The sequence below is a fragment of the Spermophilus citellus genome, assembly GCF_964194105.1.
Source record: "Spermophilus citellus genome assembly, chromosome: 15".
Taxonomy (NCBI): domain Eukaryota; kingdom Metazoa; phylum Chordata; class Mammalia; order Rodentia; family Sciuridae; genus Spermophilus; species Spermophilus citellus.
Window position 1 is genome coordinate 92,640,320 of NC_138195.1, and position 22,393 is coordinate 92,662,712.

A 22,393-nucleotide genomic window follows, 5' to 3' on the forward strand; every position below is an offset into this window, starting at 1 on the left:
TGTGTGTATATACCACAATTTCTTTATCCATTCATCTATTGAAGGGCATCTAGGTTAGTTCTACAATTAAGTCATTGTGAATTGAGCTGCTATAAACATTGATGTGGCTGTGTCCCTGTAGTATGCTAATTTTAAGTCCTTTGGGATAGCTGGGTCAGATGGTGTTTCCATTCCAAGTTTTCAAAGGAGTCTCCATACTGCTTTCCAGAGTGGTTGCACCAATTTTCAGTCCCACCAACAATGAGGGGCCTTTTCCCCCACATCCTCCCAACAATGATTGTTGTTTATATTCTTAATAGCTATCATTCTGACTGGAGTGAGATGGAATCTTAGAGTAGTTTTGATTTGCATTTCTCTAATTGCTAGAGATGTTGAACATTTTTCGTATATTTGTTGATTGATGTATATCATGTTCTGAGAAGTGTCTGTTCAGGTCCTTAACCCATTTATTGATTGGGTTATTTGTTTTTTTTGGTGTTAAGTTTTTTGAGTTCTTTATATAGCTTGGAGACTAGTGCTCTATCTGCTGTGCATGTGGTAAAAATTTGCTCCCATTCTGTAGGCTCTCTCTTCACCTCACTGATTGTTTCTTTTGCTGAGAAAAAACTTCAATTTGAATCCATCCCATTTATTGGTTATTGATGTTAGCTCTTGCTCTATAGGAGTCTTATTAAGGAAGTTGGGGGTCTAATCTGACATGATGAAAAAAACTTGTAGAACTAATAAATGAATTCAGCAAAGCAGCAAGATATAAAATCAACACCCATAAATCAAATGCATTTCTGTACATCAGTAATGAATCCTCTGAAAGAGAAACTAGGAAAACTACCCCATTTACAATAGCGTCAAAAAATAAATAAATACAATACTTGGGAATCAACTTAAGAAAAGAGGTGAAAGACCTCTACAATGAAAACTACAGAACACTAGAAAAGAACTTAAAGAAGATCTTAGAAGATGGAAAGATCTAGTTTGCTTTTAGATAGGCAGAATTAATATTGTTAAAAAGCAACCATGAGGGGCTGGGGATGTGGCTCAAGCGGTAGCGTGCTCGCCTGGCATACGTGCGGCCCAGGTTCGATCCTCAGCACCACATACCAACAAAGATGTTGTGTCCGCCGAGAACTTAAAAAAAAATAAATATTAAAAATTCTTTCTCTCTCTCTCTCTCTCTCTCTCTCTCTCTCTCTCTCTCTCTCTCTCTCTCTCCTCTCACTCTCTCTCTCCTCTCTCACTCTCTCTAAAAAAAAAAAAAAAAAAAAAACAACCATGAAATTCATCTGGAAAAATAAGAGACCCAGAATAGCTAAGGCAGTCCTTAGCAGGAAGAGTGAAGCAGGTGGCGTCACTACACCAGACCTTAAGCTATACTCCATATCCTGTTCGTTCTTTTGCATGCCAGTCCCACTCCGTGGCATGCTGCCTGTGCGAGGACCCGTCACTAGGAGCCCATCCCCTCCAGTCCACCCCCTCCAGTCCATCCTACCCACCCTCTCGGCTTGGCTCCTTCTGCTGTGCTCACCCTGGAAGCCTCGTTTTTCCTAACTCCCAGTGCCTCTGTTCTGCAGGGTCCTGTTCTTGGTGAATTTTAGTAGACTAGAATTGATGGGCTTTGGTTGGATGTGTGTCTCTGGCCCACTGCTGGGGATGTCAGCTTCGGAATCACACTCCTCTTCTGTCCTCGGCGTTCTGCCTGGTGGAAGGCCCTTTCTGTTCTCAGCGGAATCTGACCCCATGTGGCTTCATCCCTCGCTGGCTCACGTCCTGCACTTAGTGTGTGCAGACAGATCAGATCCTTCTTCCTGGAGTAGCTACCCAGTACTTGGTCACCAGCTTTATGGGAACCGGACCGAGGGCTGGGAGGGTCCTGGGGCTGGGCTGGGGTGGGGTCTGCAGCTCTGGCCCCTCTCTGCTTCCCTCGGGTGACGTGTCCGCTTGGGATTCACTCTCGAGGTTTTTTCCTTGAGCATCTAATGGCTGAAAATCCACGGATGTTAGGTGCTTTATGGGCATCCCTGGGGCCAGGGGGTGTTTGGGGTCTTACCAGAGGCAGTGGGGTTCTAGTTTGAGGGGATGCGGTGCTGGGCCGGTCTCCCCTGAGCTCTTGTGTCTGTGCAGTTCCTGCAGGACACCCTGGATGCCCTCTTCAACATCATGATGGAGAACTCGGAGAGTGAGACTTTCGACACGCTGGTGTTTGATGCTCTGGTAAGGGGCCTTCCCCTCCCTGCTGGGGCTTTTCCTGGTGCGGCCTGGGGTGGGTGGGGGAGCTGCCCACTGTCCCCTCAAAGAGGGACTTGTGAATCAGGTCAAAGGGAAGGCATTGGCAGGCGGGAAGTGCCTTTCCTTGTGGAACTGTAGTTGTGCATGCGCCTTGTCGGGTGGGAAGACACGAAGGGGGCCTGGCTTCTGCCTGGAAATGTCATAGTTCATTTCCTCTCATAGACCTGCCAGATGAAGGCTCTGGAAGGGTTATCATCATGTTGTGAACGAAAATATTGTTGATTAATTTGACAGGTTTTTATCATTGGACTAATTGCTGATAGAAAGTTCCAGCATTTTAACCCTGTTTTGGAGACCTACATTAAGAAACACTTTAGCGCAACGCTGGCCTACACGTGAGTTCTTTCATTTGTTCTAAAACCAGCGCTTCTCTTTCTTGAATGGTTAATATTCAGAGTCTTTTTTTGGTACGACTTTTGGCTGTGACTGTACATTTCCCTCTTTAAAACCTTGAACTCACTGGGATAATTTTTATTATTGTTTCCCTCTTAACAGACCTAACAATCTTGTTGAAAGAGATACGTGATAAATTATCCTAACGTTCTGGAATGAATTCTTCTTCTCCTCCCTACTTTCCATTTATCTTTGGAGATTTCGGTTCATGTTCCATGAGGCTGATCTGTGGGCACAGAGTGTCTGCCACACTTCAGGTCCCCAGCAGGCACTAGAGTTCATGGATGCGCTCCTGTTGGGAGGTGGCTGGTCCTGTGGTGTGCATACAATGCAGTTTGTTCCCTTGGTGTATCTCCTTGCCTTCCCTGTGGCTCCACAACACTCAGCTCTGACTGACTTGTATTCTTGTTGCACAAGCAGTATCCCAAAGGTACCTGAGAGAACAGCAGCACACCTGGGCTGTACCTGGGCCTTGAGGTTGACATTGTAGTCTTGGAGTCCAGCTACACTCTGTCACTTAGAAGCTCTGTGATCTTGGGCAAGTTGACCACCCTCTCTGGTTTTCAGGCTTCTTGTCTGTGGAAAGGGACATGGCTATAGAGTTGTTTGAGAATTTTAATGGGTTATTACATGTAGAGAGTTTGGGAAAATCCCTGTTGGGTTTCATTATCATTAGAGTTATTACGGTGTGTTACTTGCTTTCTCCTGGTGGGATTTATTGGCATTTCTTCTAAGTTTGTATTGTGCAGGTTGCGGTGAAAATAAAGATTCACAACATTTCTTTAAGAACAGAATCACTGGAAATAACTCTTTCTAGTGTCCACAGATTTGAGTCCCAGATCCCATCTGGGTTTTGAGTAGTTAAAATCTGAATTCCCTGCCTGTGCGTAGCCTCAAGCTCAAGGTCACACACGGGGTCTGCCTCCAGAAGCTGGCCGGTGACCACCTGGTCCTGTGCCTAGACCTTTCCTGTCCTGCCTCGACTGCATCTTTATTGCAGGCTGGTGGGTGGATCCGCCAGGTGGGCAGAGAGATGCAAAATGTCCTCAAGCGTGTAGAGCAAGCTGCGACCTGTCTTTTATGAGTCTTTGGCTAATAAATTTTTGTTTAAAACGTTTTGTTTGCCCAGTGGAGATGGCAGTTTGTTTTCGTGTTGAGTAGCTCTTCAAAGACCTCAGGGGATAGAGGTTGAGTGCTAGGAGCCACAAGCATATATACGATGTATGGCACCTTTGGTTGTAAAGTGACGCCAGCTAGCCACTGAGATGATTATGTTAAAATTTACATTCATATGCAAACTGGACTCCCGCTGTTCACCTTGGCCTGCTACCGGACTCAAGTTACGGGACTTTACGGGACTGCTGGAGAGTTCCCATTGGTTGGGGAAGGATAGTAGGAGGGAATTCCGGAGGAGGTCGGAGGAGACGGGGGGTTCCGGGACGCGCGGTTCCGGTCAGACACCCTCGTGGGAGGACCGGTTTTTGACTCGCTGGCGCGGAGAGTGTTAGCGGCTTTTTCAAAATAAAGTTTTGTTCCTGCTTCAGTGGCTCGTGATTCTGTGCCCAGCCAAGACTGCGGCATTTGGCGGCCCGTGCGGGGAACGCCTGAAGCTTAGAGGTGAGTAAATTGCTCGCCCCTGAGGGAAGGCGACAGGATGGATGACCTTCTCAGAAAACAATGTGTTCTTGTTTTGATTTATTTTGTTTTTATTTCGAGCTCCCTAGCCCTAGAATTTTCTCAGGCGAACTGGAAAAAATGGTTGGCTCAAGGTTTGAAGTTATTCAGCCCTGAGAAAGAGAAAATTGATACAACCATTGTCTGCTCCGTCTTTGTTTCATTCTGCTTCGGTTTTGTTTTATCCTACCTTATTGGGTTAGGTTATAGTAGATTAGAATCCAATAAAAAACAAACCGAAAAACTGTTAAGTAAATTGTTAGAGGTCCAGACTATGGTAGAAAAAACGCTAGGTCAAGCAAAAGAGAAGGTCTCTCAAGCTAGTCAGACAGAGGAGAATTTAAAGAAAGCAAGCTTAGAGGACAAGCAGCCATCAGGTGGAGAATTACAACAGGAGGTTGCTACCAACTCCGTTCTATCACCAGAGGGCGTAACTCAGCCAACAGCTCCATCTACCGCTGAGCGGCCCTCAACTACCGTAGTTGATGGACGGAATTCTGAGGCAGGACCCCAAAGATTAGCATGCCCTGTACTTGAGCAGGCAGGAGGGCAACGAATTCACCGTGCTTTAGATTTCAAAACAATAAAGCAATTAAAGGAGGCTGTAACGACCTATGGGCCGCAAGCTCCCTTCACAATAAGCATGGTTGAATCTGTTACCAACTTGGACATGACACCAGCAGATTGGGCTAACATGTGTCGATCTGTGCTAAACGGAGGACAATATTTGTTATGGAAGGTTGCCAATGAGGAATTTTGCATGGAGACAGCTAGGCGAAATGCAGAAGCTGGGTACCCTCAAAGAAATATGGACATGCTATTGGGAAAGGGACCATATGAAGGTCAAAGACAGCAAATTGAATATGACCCTGGCGTATACGCACAAATTGCTGTAGATGCAGTTAGGGCATGGAAAACTTTACAGGGGCATGGAGACTTACAAGGTCAATTATCTAAGGTAATACAAGGAACTAATGAACCTTATGCTGAATTTGTAGATAGACTTATTCAGTCAGCCTCTAGGATATTTGGAAATACAGAACAGGTAATGCCATTTATAAAACAACTGGCTTATGACCAAGCAAATCGTTGCTGCAGAGAGGTCATTAGACCATGGAGACATGAGGATTTAAACACATATATTAAATTATGTAGAGACATTAATGAACAGGGGCAAGTCTTAGCAGCAGTACAACAGGCTTTAGATGCCAGGCCAAGAACATGCTATAATTGTAATCAAACAGGACATTTTAAAAGGAGTTGCCCCATAAGAGGAGGGTTTAACAAAGCTGGATATCAAAGGAATAGAATACCAGGTATTTGCCCACGATGCCGTAGAGGGAGACATTGGGCTAATGAATGCCGTTCTCAAACCACCATAGAGGGTATTCCGTTATCAAAAAACGGACAAGGACCAAGTGTTTACCCACGATATCGTGGAGAAAGGTATCAAGCTCCATTGCCAAAAAACGGACTAGAGGGCCCAATGCCCCGGGGCCCCAAACCACAAATATATGGGGCAATGGAGGAACCCAACAGCCCCATCAAGGTAGTGCCCAGGACGCATTATCCATTAAATCCCTCATCAGACAAACTAGAGGGAGCGCAGGGCTGGACATCTGCGCCTCTGCCAGAGCAGTACTAACCCCAGAGATGGGAATTCAAATCATTCCCACAGGAGTAAAAGGACCTCTTCCCAAAGGAACAGTAGGCTTATTATTGGGACGCAGTTCTTCTACACTAAAAGGACTTATGATAAGTCCTGGGGTAATTGATCCCGATTATGAAGGTGAAATAAAAATTATAGCTAGTTCTCCAAGAGGTATATCAGTAATTTCACCAGGAGATAGAATAGCACAGTTATTAATAATACCCAGCCTGCATGATAAATTTTCCAGTTGTAATGTAGAAAGAGGTTCCAAGGGATTAGGCTCCACAGGTGTAGATTGGGCTATGCTGTCTTTAAATTTAGATTCTCGCCCAATGCTAAAATTAAAAATTCAAGGACATGACTTTAATGGGCTGCTGGACACAGGTGCTGACCTCAGCATAATATCTCGTCAAGAATGGCCAAAACATTGGCCATTACAACAAGCCACTCAAACGCTTCGAGGCCTAGGAGTGGCAACAAATCCCCATAGAAGTGCTATGGTATTAGATTGGAGGGATCCTGAAGGATGTGAAGGAACTATACAGCCCTATGTATTGGATCATCTTCCTGTAAATTTATGGGGACGAGATGTCCTAGATCAATTAGGATTGACATTAACAAATAACATCAATCCTAACGCGCCCACTACTAGGGCTAAACAAGGCTTTAGGAAAGAAAAAAGATTAAGAGAACAAGAACAAGGTATGACAGCACCTATTCAAATAGATCAAGAAATAAATAGACATGAATTGGGTTTTCAGAAAGGGCCACTGAGACAATCAAAATTACTTGGAAATCAGAAAGACCAGTGTGGGTTCCTCAGTGGCCCTTGACTAAAGAAAAGATACAAGTAGCCCATGACTTGGTCAGACAACAGTTAGCGGAAGGACATATACAACCTTCCGTATCCCCCTATAATACTCCCATTTTTGTCATTAAAAAGAAATCTGGTAAATGGAGATTATTACAAGATTTAAGAGCCATTAATAATGAGATGGTTATTATGGGACCTGCTCAATCAGGGATTCCTCAATTGTCTGCTTTACCAAAAACCTGGCATGTTTTAGTTATAGATATTAAAGATTGTTTCTTTTCAATCAATTCCAATTCATCCCGAGGATAGTCCACATTTTGCATTTACTATCCCTGCACTGAATCATGAAGGTCCTGATCAGAGATATGAATGGAAAGTACTCCCTCAAGGGATGGCTAACAGCCCAACTATGTGTCAAATTTATGTTAATAAAGCAATCCAGCCACTTAGAAACCAAAATCCTGAACTACAAATATTTCACTATATGGATGATGTGTTACTGGCACATAAAGATAAAAACACATTACTAGAATGTTATGCCACACTTACAAATTTATTGAAAAATTATAATCTAGAGATAGCAATAGATAAAGTACAATTAAATCTTCCAATTAATTATTTAGGAGTTCTATTATCCTCAACCATGGTCCGTCCACCAAAAATTCAAATACGAGTAGATCAACTCAAATCACTTAATGACTTTCAAAAGTTATTGGGAGACATAAATTGGATAAGGCCTTATCTAGGCATACCAACAGGAGAGTTAGGACCTTTATTTGATATTCTAAAAGGTCCATCAGATCCAAATTCACCCCGCATGTTAACGCCTGAAGCAAGAAAAGTATTAAAAATCATTGAAACATATATGGAAAATATGCATTTGGATAGAATTGATATAAGTTTGCCTTTATTATTTATTGTACTACCAACAAAAAATATTCCTACAGGAGTATTTTGGCAAGAAGGTCCATTATTGTGGATACATTTATCTTATTCCCCTAACACTATTCTTACTAGATATCCTGAGGCTGTAGGACAATTAATACTCAAAGGAATAAAAGCAGCTAAGGGAGTGTTTGGGATTTCTCCCAATAAAATTATTACTCCATATACTATGGATCAAATTGATGAGTTAGCTAATGAGTTAAATACTTGGGCAATAATCCTGTGTAAAACTAGTGTTTCATTTGATAATCACTTACCATCTAATCCTTTGTTGTCTTTTTGGTCTAAGCATCCTGTAGTTTTTCCAAAAATGACAAGAAAAACCCCTATCATAAATGCTCCAAATATATTCACTGATGGGTCAAACAATGGTACAGCAGCAGTAGTTACTCCTGATCAAACTTTTACATTTTTAGTACCCAAACAATCAGCTCAAAAGGTAGAGCTTAATGCAGTATTACAAGCTTTTATGATGTTTAAAGATTCTGTATTTAATTTATTTTCTGATAGTCAGTATGTAGTTAATGCTATTAATTCCCTTGAAGATGCTGGTAGGATTTCCCCTTCCTCTACTGTTTTCTCTTTGTTTTCCGCTATACAAAGTCTAATCTGGGACCGAAAAGATCCATTCTTCATAGGTCATATCAGGGCACATACAGGATTGCCTGGAGCCCTTAGTATGGGCAATGAACTAGCAGATAAATCTACACATGACATACATATTTTCTCCACAATAGAAGAAGCTATAAATTTTCATAAAAGGTTCCATGTCAATGCTAATACTTTACAAAAGCGTTTTAAAATAACTAAAGAACAGGCCAGACATATAATAAAACAATGTCAAAATTGTGTGACATTTTTACCACAAGTTAATCTTGGAGTCAATCCTAGAGGACTAATACCTAACCATATTTGGCAGATGGACGTCACACACTTGCCAGAATTTGGAAAATTAAAATATTTACATGTTACAGTTGATACCTCTTCCGGATTTTTGATGGGCTCCCTTCATGCCGGAGAAAAAACTAAAGATGTTATAGCTCATTGCTTACAAAATTTTGCCACTGTGGGCGTTCCAAAACAGTTAAAAACGGACAACGGTCCTGGTTATACTTCCTCCTCTTTTAAACAATTTTGCTCATCATTTGGTATTACTCACATAACAGGAATTCCATACAATCCACAAGGACAAGGCATAGTTGAAAGAGCTCATCAAACTATTAAAATGTACTTATTAAAACAAAAGGAGGGAATTGGAAAGGGGTATATATCCCCCAAAGATAAACTTAAAATAACCCTTTTTACTCTAAACTTTTTAAATTTAGATTCATCGGGACTTAGTGCTGCGGAAAGACATTTGTACCCCAAAAATGTACATAAGCCTAAGGTACTTTGGAAAGATATTCTAACAGGACAATGGAAAGGCCCGGATCCAGTGATAGTCTGGAATCGGGGCGCTGTCTGTGTTTTCCCACAGGATGAACAGCAACCGATTTGGATTCCAGAGAGATTAACTAAAACAATTTCTACAGAAAAAGAAGATGATTTGACTCAAATCCATAACAGCTGACATCCAGAGCTCCAGCTTGGCTATTCTTACATCTGCGACAGTGATTAACCAAGGTTTTTTTTTTCAGTATCTATTTTATTATTGCATTTTTCCACATCATAAAGTTCTATTTTATTTTTGAGCTCATACAAACCTAGGTTAATGTTTTTCTGATCAGTTTTATTTTTTGACTGTGTTTTATTTTTTATTTATTTATTTATTTATTTATTTATTTATTTATTTTTTTTGACTGTGGAGTTTTTAAACATTGCAATGGAGATTTCACCTAAGTATAGTTACAAGGCCTTTATTTACTATTGTCTTATGTGTTGTATGTTGTGTGCACACTTCTGTTTTGTGTTGTATGTCTGTATGTGTGTATGTCCATATTTCTTATATGAGGAGCGCTCATGAAAAAATGGATCCGAATTTTTTCTTTATTCACGTGATTTATATGGTTTAATTTAAATTAGGTGAACAGCTGTTTATGATTGTTGTTAAAGATGGTTAACAGATCTGTTTGTTTACTAATTTAAATTTGGTAAACGGCTGTTAAGGATTGTTTTTAAAGGAGTTTAACAGATCTGTTTGTTTACTTTCACCTTTTCTTTTTATTATATTTAATAATTCTGTTCAGGATAATGTCTCTTTACCATCATTGCCAGAATTTCCATCTCCATCCCAATTCCAGTGAAGACTGAGATAAAACCAAACTACAGCTTCTATGATAGCTATCACAGTAAACTGTATAAACTGATGCATCAATGAATATAACTCAACAAGTAATGCTATCAAGGACTTGATTTACTTTGGGAGGATATGGACATATTGATAGACTCCTCCAATTTGAACTGCTTGCAGAACTTGCCTGGACTATATATCAGTTGCATACATTGTGAAATATCATCTGGTGCACCGAATTGTGGTACTGCTGGCATATTTTTGCTGATGGTGTCACCAGTGATGCAATTTCCTTGCCAGCTCACCCCATGTTTATTGTGGTAATACTGGCATATCTTTGCTGATGGTGTCACCAGTGACGCAATTTTTCCAAAGGAGCCGTCAATTGGCTTGGTGTCGTGGCATTTCTGTATCCTCCTCCCTTCTACTAGTGATGGTCTAAATTTGGGGGCCAACAGAGGTGAGGCAAAGAACCTCACCCCCCCACTGGCACCAAGGCTAAATTTGGGGGCCAACAGAGGTGAGGCAAGAACCTCACCCCCCCACTGGTGCATAGGCCTATCCACAAGCATGGCTGAATGCTGGACCGGTAGTCAGCGACGGGTTGCTCTGATTACAGTGGATTCAACCTAAGACAGGAAGCTGACGCCTAAAGGTCAGTTCTCCCATGACGGGTAAGAACCATATGTTAAATTGGACAACCTACCAGGCACGGTCCCTAGCCACATTGCTTGTTGCTTAATTAAACAGAAGGGGGCAGATGCTAGGAGCCACAAGCATATATACGATGTATGGCACCTTTGGTTGTAAAGTGACGCCAGCTAGCCACTGAGATGATTATGTTAAAATTTACATTCATATGCAAACTGGACTCCCGCTGTTCACCTTGGCCTGCTACCGGACTCAAGTTACGGGACTTTACGGGACTGCTGGAGAGTTCCCATTGGTTGGGGAAGGATAGTAGGAGGGAATTCCGGAGGAGGTCGGAGGAGACGGGGGGTTCCGGGACGCGCGGTTCCGGTCAGACACCCTCGTGGGAGGACCGGTTTTTGACTCGCTGGCGCGGAGAGTGTTAGCGGCTTTTTCAAAATAAAGTTTTGTTCCTGCTTCAGTGGCTCGTGATTCTGTGCCCAGCCAAGACTGCGGCAGTTGAGTGGCGTCTTCTCACTGTGGCAGCTGAGACCTGACCCTGCAGGTTCATGGCTGTGACCCGGGTTGCTGTGAGTGTGAGATGATGTCCATGTGTGGCTGCCATCCTGATTCTCCTTGTCTGAAGTGGCCAGACAGCTGTCTTCTGATTAGACTTTGCACTTTAATTTCAGAAAAGGACAGCAAGGATGAGCCGGGCACATGGTCCACCCTTGCTGGCACCAGCCTCTCTGTGCTGTGCTGTTGGGGGAGGGGTACTCTCATGTTCCCAGCCAGAAAAATGAAAATGGGGGAGTTCTGGCAACTTGCTCAATGGGAGGCACATAACCAAGGACCATTTTATCTGTCATCTCTGCTGGGACTGAGATAAGAATCAGTACCCTCCCATTCAATCTCTGCAAATGCACAAAGGCCCATCTTTATTTTGGGAAAATAAGTATTCTTATCATGTTTTGATCAACTATCCAGCTCAGATGGGTTCTCAGCAATTGGAACATGAGTATTTATACCTTGAGATACCAGAAGAGTCAGTATTGATCTCACACTTCTAACCAAATCAGGGAGTACTGCCTTCTACAGAGTCTGTTTCCTTCCATAAATGTTGTGAGAGTTCTTCCCATTTTTTCCTCTGCCAGAGAAGAAATGAAGGATCTGGGCAATGGGAATGACTGTTTTTGCACCCAGTCATCATGAAAGTGACCAGCTCTGGTCCAAGTGAAAGGGAGGGAAGTGTTAACTTTGGGGACTGTCCTACAACGTAACCAGCACCACCGATCTCCTTTCTGTCCACCGAGCCGTGTCTCATGGAGTTGCTGCCGGCTTCTCACTGACAGAATTGATGCTCCGTTTGATCTGAAGCTGTGTGCTCCCTCCAGGGGGCTTGATCTTTGTGTACCTGTGAGATGGCCTGGCAGATTTATTTTCTGGTTCTGGGTGGTTCTCTTTGTGAGTCATTATTGTTTTTCATTCCTTTCTTTGATTAATTTGTTGGAAGAATTCCCGGAAGTGTGTACTATGAATTCTTTTTTTATTTTTAGAGGTAATATTAATGGGGTGAAAGGAAAGGTACCCTCACGTTTGGGAACATAATTTAAGAGGAGTGAAACAGACCTCATGCCAGGACCTGAGATATGCCTGTGCATCTGGGGCCTCTAGGAGATGCGGATGTGAAGTTGCTCTTGCAGTGGGTGGGCCTTGGCTCTGGACCCCAGAGAGGAGGATGCCACACACTCAGATCCCAGGGGCAGGCTCCTCTGGGAAGTTAGCTTCCTCACTGGAGTTCCAGGACCTGAGCACTGTTAGAAATGCCTTCACATCTGCCCAGGCACCCAAAGGCTTTTTATTGTGACTTCTTAGTAAAACAGGCCCCCTTGGGTGGCCTATGTGGCACTGTGAGTCCTGATGCAGGTCTAGAGGAACAGGCTGGCAATGCTGGCTCAGAAGCTAACCAGAAAAGCTGTGTGCACCTGAGAAGACTGCTGTTGGGAGTGTGGTGGGTGCTTGGAAGCCACAGCGAGTTCTTGAGTATATAAAGTCTCCAGTCGCCACCTTTTTTGTTAATTTGGCTAAACGGCTCTTCTCACTGGTCTTTGGGGAGGTCTTGCCCAGGCCAGCCATGGGAAACCAAGGCCGCGCTGAAGCTCCTTTAGCAGTGCTTTCCTGAGGTAGAAGACGGTGCTTGGGAGTGGGCAAGTACTACTCTATTAGGGGCTAGTAGCAGTAAGACGTGTAGAAGTCTAACTGGATTAAAATCTGCTTATTTCCACTACTGCCTTCATTGGTTGAAAATAAGCCATCCTCCATGTAAAAAACATTTTTAAAGATTACATTGCAGAAAATGAAAGTCTCTGTGTGTAGCGCTGCACGTTGAAGATAGCCACTGCGTCTGGATTTATTTTCCATGGCCGTGTTGACATCATCACTGTGTGATGGTGTTTGCTTATTTACAAAATGTTATTTTTGCTTATTCAAAATTGAAAGGCTTCTTTTCATTGTTACAATGTGTCTACGGGAAAACTCACTTGATGAGTTTGGATAGTTGTTTACATCCTTATGATCAATGCCCAAGACAAGATCTAAAACCATTGCCACTCCCCAGGGAGACCCCTCTGGCCCTCTGAGTCAGTCCCACCCATAGAAGCAGGTCCTCCCTGGTTTCTGTTCCCATGCATTGCTCTGCCTGCCCTGGGACTTGGTGGTGGTGTGTGCTCCTTGTGCCTCTTCCTTCTATGTGGTGCTTTGGCATCATTGCTTGATTCTGCTTTTCTGGTGGCTGTGCACCTGTCCAATGGGTACGCTGCCCCGACTCGTGTGTCTGTCCTCCTGTGGCTGCAGGAGTGTGTCTTTCTGGATTTTGCTTATTGCAAATAAGGCTGCTGTGGATGGTCTTGTCTGCTCTCTGTAGACATCGTTTTCATCCCTTGGGTGTGCACTTGGGACCAGGGTAGCGGGAGCAAAGGTGCTGTGTGGTTTACTCCACAAGGAGTTGCCCCTTGGTTCTCCACAATGCCTGTGCCATTTGTGATCCCCCCACAATCCCTGGGCATTCTGTGCACAGTATATCCTCATCAGTATTTCCTATTGTCTGGCTTTTCATTTAGAGCCATTGTGAGGAGGACAATGTGATTTACATTATTGGTAACCTGACCACTTAAGATAGTTAGTGCCTATTTATTTTTTATTTGCTAGTTTTGAATGGATTGTTTACATCACCTTTTAATTTTTGATTCTTTTGCGTATCTTTTTAGTATTGATTTGTAAGAGATCTCTATATACACACATGTACATGTACATACACAGACAGAGATGGACAGAATCAGACATGAATTTTGAACCCTTTTCCCTGACTGTGCCTTGATGATACTTTTGGTGTCTTTTGATGAGCAGAAATTTTGAAATTTTTTTTGAAGCCTGATTTATCGTTTTAAAAGACAATATGGATTTCAGTTCCATGAGTAAAATGTCTTTGCCTGACCGAAGGTACCATCAATACCTGTACTGTCCAATCTCACAGCACTGGACTCAGGAGCTACTTAAATAAAATTTGATTGAAAATCCATTTACTTGATTGCACTTGGTCCATTTCAAGTGCCCCCTTGCTACATATGGTGAACGGCTGCCACGTTGGACAGCTCAGTTACGGAGGATTCCCATAACTGCAGGAAGTTCTATTGGCACCAACAGAACATTAGTAGCTCTGTGCTTTTAGCTTGAAGTCTCAGTCAAGCAGAAAATGCACTTAATGAAAGTCAGCATCCATTTATGATCAAACCTCTTAGCAAAGTAGGAATGGATGGGAAATTCTTCAATCTGATAAAACAAAACAAAAATTGGACTGAAGTTGTAGCTGACCTCATACTGAAAGCTTCACTTTGACAGTCTTTCCCTTAAGTTTAGGATCAGAGCAAGGATGTCAGTTCTCTCTGTCTGTTTAGTATTATGTTGGGACTGTGCAATAAGGCAGGAAAACTAGCTAAAAGGGGGGAAAGCAATGAACTGAATCCTCACATAGTGTGATTATGCACAGGCAGAATCCAGTGTGAGATAAGCCTCAGACCAAACAAACAGGTAAATAATCACTAGAACTAGTAAGTGCAGGAAAGTTGAGCTACAAAACATAGTGTAATAATTCCACAGGGTAAACGTAAGTCAACACATTACATTATATTCCTTAAGTGTTATGATTTTTTATAAAAAATGCCAAGTTACATATTCATAACAAAACATAACCCAAAAAGAACAATCAGTTTTGTGGGTACAAATAATTGGGAAATGAAATTAAAAGTATTGTGCTATTTACTCTCTACTATTGAAAAAATCATCAGATACCAGGGAATAAATTTAATAATAGATGGGTGAAACCTCTGCCCCCTCCCCCAATTGTAAAACATCGCCTAGTGAAATTTAACAAGAACTAAATAGAGGTGTATACCATGTTCATGGATTGAAAAAAATCTCACTTGAATGTCCATTTTTCCCAAATTAATCTATTGTTTCCCCACAATCCCATTCAAAATTCTAATATGTTTTTGTGAAAAATTGGTTAACTGATTTCAAAATTTATGTGAATATACAGAATGTCTAGACTACCCCAATACATTTTTAAAAGATGAAACTGATTTCAAGACTTAACTACTTGCAGGAACACAAATCATGTGGTATTAGCATAAAAATGGCCAAAGTATCAGTGGGAGAGAATGCGGAATACAGGATGGACTCACAGTAGACCTTCTGTCTCTGCCTTGTTTTCTTTTAACAGCGTAGCAACGTAACTAGCCTTTCCCATGGTAGTGATGATGGAGTTTCCCCCTCCAGTTTCCACCCCCAACATCTGTATTTAACAGTGTGCAATATCCAATGTAGGATGTATCATAATTTGTGTAAGCAGTCTTCAAATGGTGGACATGTGCACGGTTTATGTATTTTTATAGACAAGGCTGCAGTGAACATGATTTAATACATTTGTAATTGCTTTGGTATGGCAGATTATTAGCAATTGCTGTTGTCAAAAGATTTGACTATTTTTAATTGAAATGGATGTTACTGATAGATATTGTATCATGTATTACCAGTTTTCCCTCTAAAACTGCCCCCTGTTTATTCTACCAGCAGTGGTATGGATTCCCCATATCTTGTCTGTCCTAGGCAGAGTTTTACTTCTTATTATGTTATTTACTTGCTTTAGCAAAGCTGGGGATGGAACCCAGGGCCTGGCACATGCTTGTCTGGTGTCTCTTAGGTAGCTATACCCCAGTCTTGTTATCTTAATATCCATGTAGTTATTTATTAATAGAGTTGATTATTTAAAAAATATATTTCTCAACTTTTGCTTATTTAAATTAACCTTCTTTACATATCCTGAGGCTTTGACTAAATCTGTTATCGTTTGAATTTGCTGGTTTTTTGAATTTGAGCAAAATGGAAAAAATTTAATGCTTTTTCCTTTGTTTTTACTCAAACTTTTAAGAACTGTATCTATGAATTAAATGCTTAATTTACACGACTATGAATTACAGCCAAATTTCCAATGTATAATTTATTTTTATCAATTTTCTATAACAACATCTGTGGTTTGATGGAAAATGTAAAAACAATCCTGATTATTATTTTTTTGTGTGTGTGCTACAAACTATCTAAACTGTCAGAAATAAGGTTCTTAATGTTTTCATGTTAGGAATTATTTTCAGCTCACAAGTTATTAATACAAGGACTACGAGAAGTGCAGTCATCATACTTTTAAAGCTAATAATATTGGGGGGATTCTATTATTCAATAATGTTAAATTAAACATTATCCATCCATATGAAGTCATGTATCCACCCATGTTATTTTCATATATTGTTTGTACCTTTTTAATATGAATCTTAGATAATCCATTAAAAATTTAACAATCTTTCCTATTTGAAATTTGGCTTCTAAAGCTTTCATTTTTGATGTAAGAACTCTGGTTTTTGAAAAATCTATGAAAATGAGGAGAGGTGGTAGAGTTGGTTTCCACTAACAAATACTGTTTATCGTGCCCTTTTTATTGTGGTGGAATACCCCATTGTGAACTTTACTCACCCAGTATAGAATGCACGGTCCCCCGCCCGCGCTGAGAGCCCTCGCTGGGCGTTGGAACTTCCAGACACTTCCAGAATATGTTTCTGGAAAAACAATCGTGGCTGTTTCTCTGTGGTGAGGATCTTCTTGGTTTTGTGGTTTCGCCTTGGCTTCCTCATCTGTGAGCAAGGTTAGCACCACTTCACTGAGTTACTGTGAAACTAAGTTAGATACACCGAGCGGACTTAGATCCGCAGCTGGAGGCCAGGAAGTGCTTCTGAAGGGCGTAGACCTGTGTCCCCAAGAGCCAGAGACTTCTATGAGAAAGCACACACTGATGGGAGGAAACCAAGATGAAAATAACAGGGAAGAATGAAGAGGTGTCCGTTCTCTGAACTTACCCTGCCGTGTTTCCCCCCTGCACAGGAAGCTGACAAAGGTTTTGCGGAACTACGTGGACAGTGCCGAGAAGCCAGGAGTGAATGACCAGTTGTACAAAGCCATGAAAGCGCTGGAGTACATCTTCAAGTTCATCGTGCGCTCCCGGGTCCTGTTCAACCAGTAGGTGTCCCCGGAGGCCTCCTTTCCTTCTCCCGCCCTCTCCTGTCCCCCCTGTTCCCCTCCCCTCTTCTCCCTCCTTCCTCTCCCTGCTGTTGGCCTGGCAGAACACCCATCAGCAGGGAGCCGGGGTGGGGCGGCCCACGCTGACCGCTGTGCTCCTGGGCGGTCCCTCAGGAGCTGGCCACGGTGGCCAGGGGGGCGTGCCGGCCGCTGTTGCTGCCTGCTGGAGGTGTTGGTGATGCCCTCCACGTCCTGCTGGGTGCTGACCAGGGCTCTGGGCTTCTTCTCAGTATGTCTTTATATAGCAAACAGCCCCAGAAGAGCAAGCAAAGAGAAACAGGCAGCAGTAAGGAAAAGCCAAAACCAAGTTAAATGGCCTCACCCAGGAGACCCGGGGCGCCCTCCTCCCCTCTCCTCAGCCAGAATAGAGCTTCATTTCCAGGAAGGACACTCAGGTGCTTCAGACCAGTGACATGGTTTTGTACCATCTGGGTGACCGGGGATTGATTTTGAGCTTTAAAGTACATTGGGTCATGTGTGACTTTATGATTCTGTAGTATTAATATTTTATATATTAACATTTATTAAGAACTGGGCTAAACAAGAGAGCTTTCTGTTGGCCCCACTGGGTCCCTTCACTCTAGGATAGAAGCCACGTGGAAAGGGCTTGGGTGAGCGTTGGGTGTTGAAGTGAACGTGCTCCGAGTGCCGTTTTGGAGGTGACCTGCCATGAGCCGGGTTGGGGGATGTTGGTCATTCTGGTTTCAGGCTCCTCCCGCAGTGTGTTCTGCTCACAGAGATGGATTCATGGGTCCACGTCCCTGTGAGTCAGAGAATACCCATTGCCTTTCAGAGCACAGCACTCATGCCTCATTATGAGTGAAAACATGGTTGACATGGGTCCCAGATCCGTACCTTCCTCTTTCCTCTTCATGTCGTCTTCATTAGCCTGAATCAGATGTGCCCGGAACAGAGGGAGGGAAGGTAAACCCCGGCTTGTGCTGGTCAGAGCCACAGCAGTTCATTACAGCAGTCACAGGAGGGAGGAAGCCCCAGGGTTGGGGTCCAGGCCCGTCAGAGGACAAAGTGCCATTCCTGTGTAGAAAACCCACCCCAGGTTGGGTGGCATTGGCTTCTGTCCTTCACCAAGATCTGCAACAGACTCATTGACTATGCTCATAGTGGCCAGGTGTGACCCTTTCTGAGGACCCACACTTTCTTTTATCCAAGGTCTAAGCTGCCAGCGATTTTCTCACTGGTGGGCCTCAACAGTTCAAGGTCGTCTAGCCTGGGTTTCCCCATATTTTGTCTGATTTCATCTCAGTAAATTTAATTCTGTGAAAACGGACTTCTTGGCTTCCTCTGTTTTGCTTTTGTGTTTTTTTTTTCTTGTGAATTTTAAAACCCTGGTTACTCTAAATCAAAATCTGTACTAAGTGAAAGGGTGAACTTGAAAGAAGGCAAAGGTTGGGTCGTGTGGATTTTCTCATGTTTTGTTTGAAAACTTCTAACCTGGTGCCATTTGTGACCCCCCTGGTGTTGAGTCTGGGATTTGATGGTGTGTGTCTCTTCCTCAAACACCGAGGATTTTGCAATCTCTGTTCATTCAGAGATTCGTTAACAAAAGAAATGTATGTTGATGACCAGTGTTTTGTGCTGTCCTGGAAAGCGCTCAGGTCTTTTGTATAGCAACATGCTTTAGAGATGGAGGTCTCCCCTGTGGACCAGTAACAAAGTCGTCTCTGTTTCTCTTTTCAACTTTTTTCAGTTTCAAAATACAGATGGCGTAAGATCTTTGAACCCTGGTCCATAAAAGTCCTGGGCTTGCTCCTCTTGTGATGGTCAGGAATGTGATTGGCTGGGTGCAGCAGGAGCACCCTGGGTGTGTGGCTTTGCCATATGAGGTTCCTTTTGTTTTCCCCACAGGACTTGGAGCCCAGAGGAAGGCATGGGATCGCATTCACTTGTTGCTTTTATCTTTCTGCCCCCGCCCCCATCCTTAGGGTCTGTCTCTTCAACTCAGGTCCCTAAGTGGCTCCTTCCTTCCTGATGTCAGGTCTGCACTGCAGGAAGCAGGAAGGACGCCCCAGGCAGGGACAGCTCCGCCCACCCGTGTCCTTGCAGAGGGCTCCTCCCTCCTTCTGCAGGCTGTGTTCTTCCACCTCAGTGGCAGAGCTGTCACATGACCACCCTAGCTGGAAAGGAAGGGCCTTCTAGATAGGTTTGTTGATGCTTTCACCAAAATCGGAGTTTCTGGGAGCAGGGTACCATGGATGGGGCTATGACACTCTTCCTGCTCTTTAACCCAGAACGTCTGCCACCTGGGAGCTGAGAATCTCCCTCACTGCTGGTCACTAGTCCTTGAGCAGGTTTGGTGGAGTCTAGTTAGTTTGTGGGTCAGTCTCCGGGGCTCCTATCTATGGCTCCTCTTTGATATTAGATCATTGAGGCCTTAAGTGACCCACAGATATTCAGTGTGACTGGTTCATGTAGAAATGGGGTGAAAGGCTTAGCTGACTTCTGCCCACACCCAGGAAGGGCTCTGTGTCAAGTGCTCAGTAGCAGAGCAGCTTCCCTCCACGGGCCACTGTCCCAGTGAGGTCCCAGCAGGAGCCAGCCTGATCCTGAACTGAGTTTATTTGCTGCAGTAATTTGCTTGTCTGAAGAGCTGAGATTGTCTAGGACACAGAGCAGCAGGATCTCTGAAGATGGTGGGGCCTCCTTTGCTCCCAGACCTTTCTGGCCAGGCCCAGGGAACACGGAGGGCGGCTGTTCCTCCCGGCCTTTGCTTTCTCTGTTTCCTTCCCTCTTTGCTTCCTTCTGTCCTCCTAAATGCAGAATGAGCTTTGAGTCCTGGTCTCCAACCTTGTATTTTTCCCTCTTACTGTTCCTGAGTGTGAATCCTGGCCGCCCACTGGCTTGGGGAGGGCGGGACCACCCCTTTAAACATATGGTGTGATGCATAGCTTCTTCAATTTGAGTCTATGTAGGATGATTTAGTGTCTTACACATTCTACGGGACAAAATCCCCCTCATGACCTTAAAATCACGGGCCCCAGGGCCAGAGTCTTCATCCTTCCTCCCGCTGCCCTGCTCTCGCCAGCCTCCTGCTCTCCTTCCAAGCCTTCACCTGTGACGTGACAGGCCCGGCTGCAGATGCAGTCATATTCAGGTTCTGCGTAGGCTGCCTGAAGAAGCTGCCGTCCAGTGTCTCACACAGTTGTCTGGAATGTTGATTGTAACAAGCTTTGAGCAGGTCTCATGTGGGGTGTTTTCAGAGGCGGGGAAGAAAACAAACCCGGACTCTCATTTTCTTACCTGGAACACATTTATTACCTTGGGAGAAAAACAATTGTGCTCACAGCTGGAATTGACAAGTGTGTTTTTCTTTTTGCAGTTGGAACAAACTTTTGAGATCTGTTATTTTTCTTCTTCTTGCAAAATGGTCTGCTGTGTTTTCATATCATGCAGTCGCTTTGTTAAGTTCTGGGATAATTGACGGTAATTATTCTTCCTAAGAACAAAGAGGTGAAACTCAGGAGATGAAGATGTGGAAGCTTATCATAGTTCCCTTACCATTTTTTTCTTGCTTGCGATTCTGTACTTTTTGTTTAAAAAACTCATTTTGTCTTGAAATGAGAACAGCAGTTTGCAAGCTCTGGCCCCAAGACATTCGGTTCATGGGGAACCCACTGCAAGATTCTGAGTGCCAAGGGCTCTTCTCAGCTGGTTTTTGTCTGTCTGTGTTTTCTGTGTGGGTGGATCACATTAACCAGAAAGTAGGCCCATCCTGCAGCAGCCCTTCTGAGCCAAATGGCTAGATCTCACTATCGCTTGGTAGAGCTTTTGCCTGTCATCTGCTGCTTGCTTGGTGAATAATTAGTTATTGATCAGGAGTAAGTTGTGCAGAGCTGTCCTTTTGTTATCATTCCGTGGGTCACAGAATAGAACCTAGTTAATAGACAAAGATCCTGTCGTTCCTTGTTAATAAATACTTATTTAGAATGGAGCAATTGGAGGAGTTTTTATTCATCGGTTAACTTGTTTGCAAGTCTCTGAGTTCCTTCTTCCCAGCCCTTCCTCCACCTCAAAGGAGGTCAGACAGGTGACTCTTCTGGTTTAGGTGATAAAACCAAGAGGTAAACTTCTAGACTTCCTTAATGGCCTTTCATTACAGAAAGATGCTTCAGAGGGATGATCACTGCACCATGTACCCACTGATTTACTGACTAATATTCATGGTAGAATGTTAAATATATTGAAGACACATTAAAGATGTTTACAGATTTTGAGGCAGTGTTATCGTAGACCTACGTATTTATAATTGTGATGCCTTTCTTATGGATTCACTTTGTACTCAACATGAAAACCTTCTCCTGGCCTTTTGGCTGGCGACTGTGCAGAACACCCTTTTCTCCACTCTTATTTCCAGCCTTTTGGGACCTTGATATTTACGTACGGCTCTATTTTTATTTCATTCAGTCTGACAGTCCTTTGAATGAGTTCATTCATTTAAATATAATGTGATTAAATAATATAGTGGATCTGTCAATCCACATTTAAGCAAACCAGAAAGAGATTCTCCAAAGGGGAACGACGCTTCCTTGGGAATGGCCCTGCTGCGAGGACAGCAGGATGCTGCCCTGGGAACACGCCTGCCACTGTGGCCATGGATGGCTTTAAAGAGGTCGAGGTGGAGGCATGAGGGTGTTTGAAGGACAAACATGACGAGGACCACATCAGACATTTGAAACCTGCTCCTTGGCCGTGGTGATTAACAGCCAGCCTGCCCCGGGTCTGAGCTGGACCACAGCATGTGGGTGGAAGCCCTTTTGTATTGGGGCTGCAGTGGCCCTGGGGCCATCATGCAGCTGGCAGCCTTTCCTGGTGGTTACTGTCAGGCAGCCCTGCGTAAGAGCCCTCCTATACAACCTCCCGGCTGCATTTACTTGGTCACAATGACCCTGTTTTGATTTTGACAGCTCTTACATTTTTTTTTTTTTTTATTCCACAGGTTTGTAGCTACTGCCTTCTCTTTTAGGCATCATTGGTTTGTCCCCTTTTCTGCTTCTCTTCGCCTACTTCAGTACCAATCAGACTTGCTCTTCTCTGTCCCACTTTCTGCTCTCTCCACATTTAGCAAGCCCTCCGT

The 22,393-nt window shown here is 43.4% G+C and overlaps 1 protein-coding gene across 4 annotated transcripts in view; it reads left to right on the forward strand.

Annotated features, from left to right (window-relative positions):
* Positions 1 to 22,393, forward strand: part of DOCK1 (dedicator of cytokinesis 1) — a 458,484-nt gene that overhangs the window by 96,716 nt on the left and 339,375 nt on the right. For all 4 annotated transcript variants that reach the window (XM_081267092.1, XM_081267094.1, XM_081267093.1 and 1 more), the window contains exons 20-22: positions 2,119 to 2,208; positions 2,518 to 2,618; positions 17,107 to 17,241. In XM_081267092.1, coding sequence (XP_081123218.1) covers positions 2,119 to 2,208; positions 2,518 to 2,618; positions 17,107 to 17,241 — 326 coding nt within the window. The remainder of the gene's footprint in view (positions 1 to 2,118; positions 2,209 to 2,517; positions 2,619 to 17,106; positions 17,242 to 22,393) is intronic.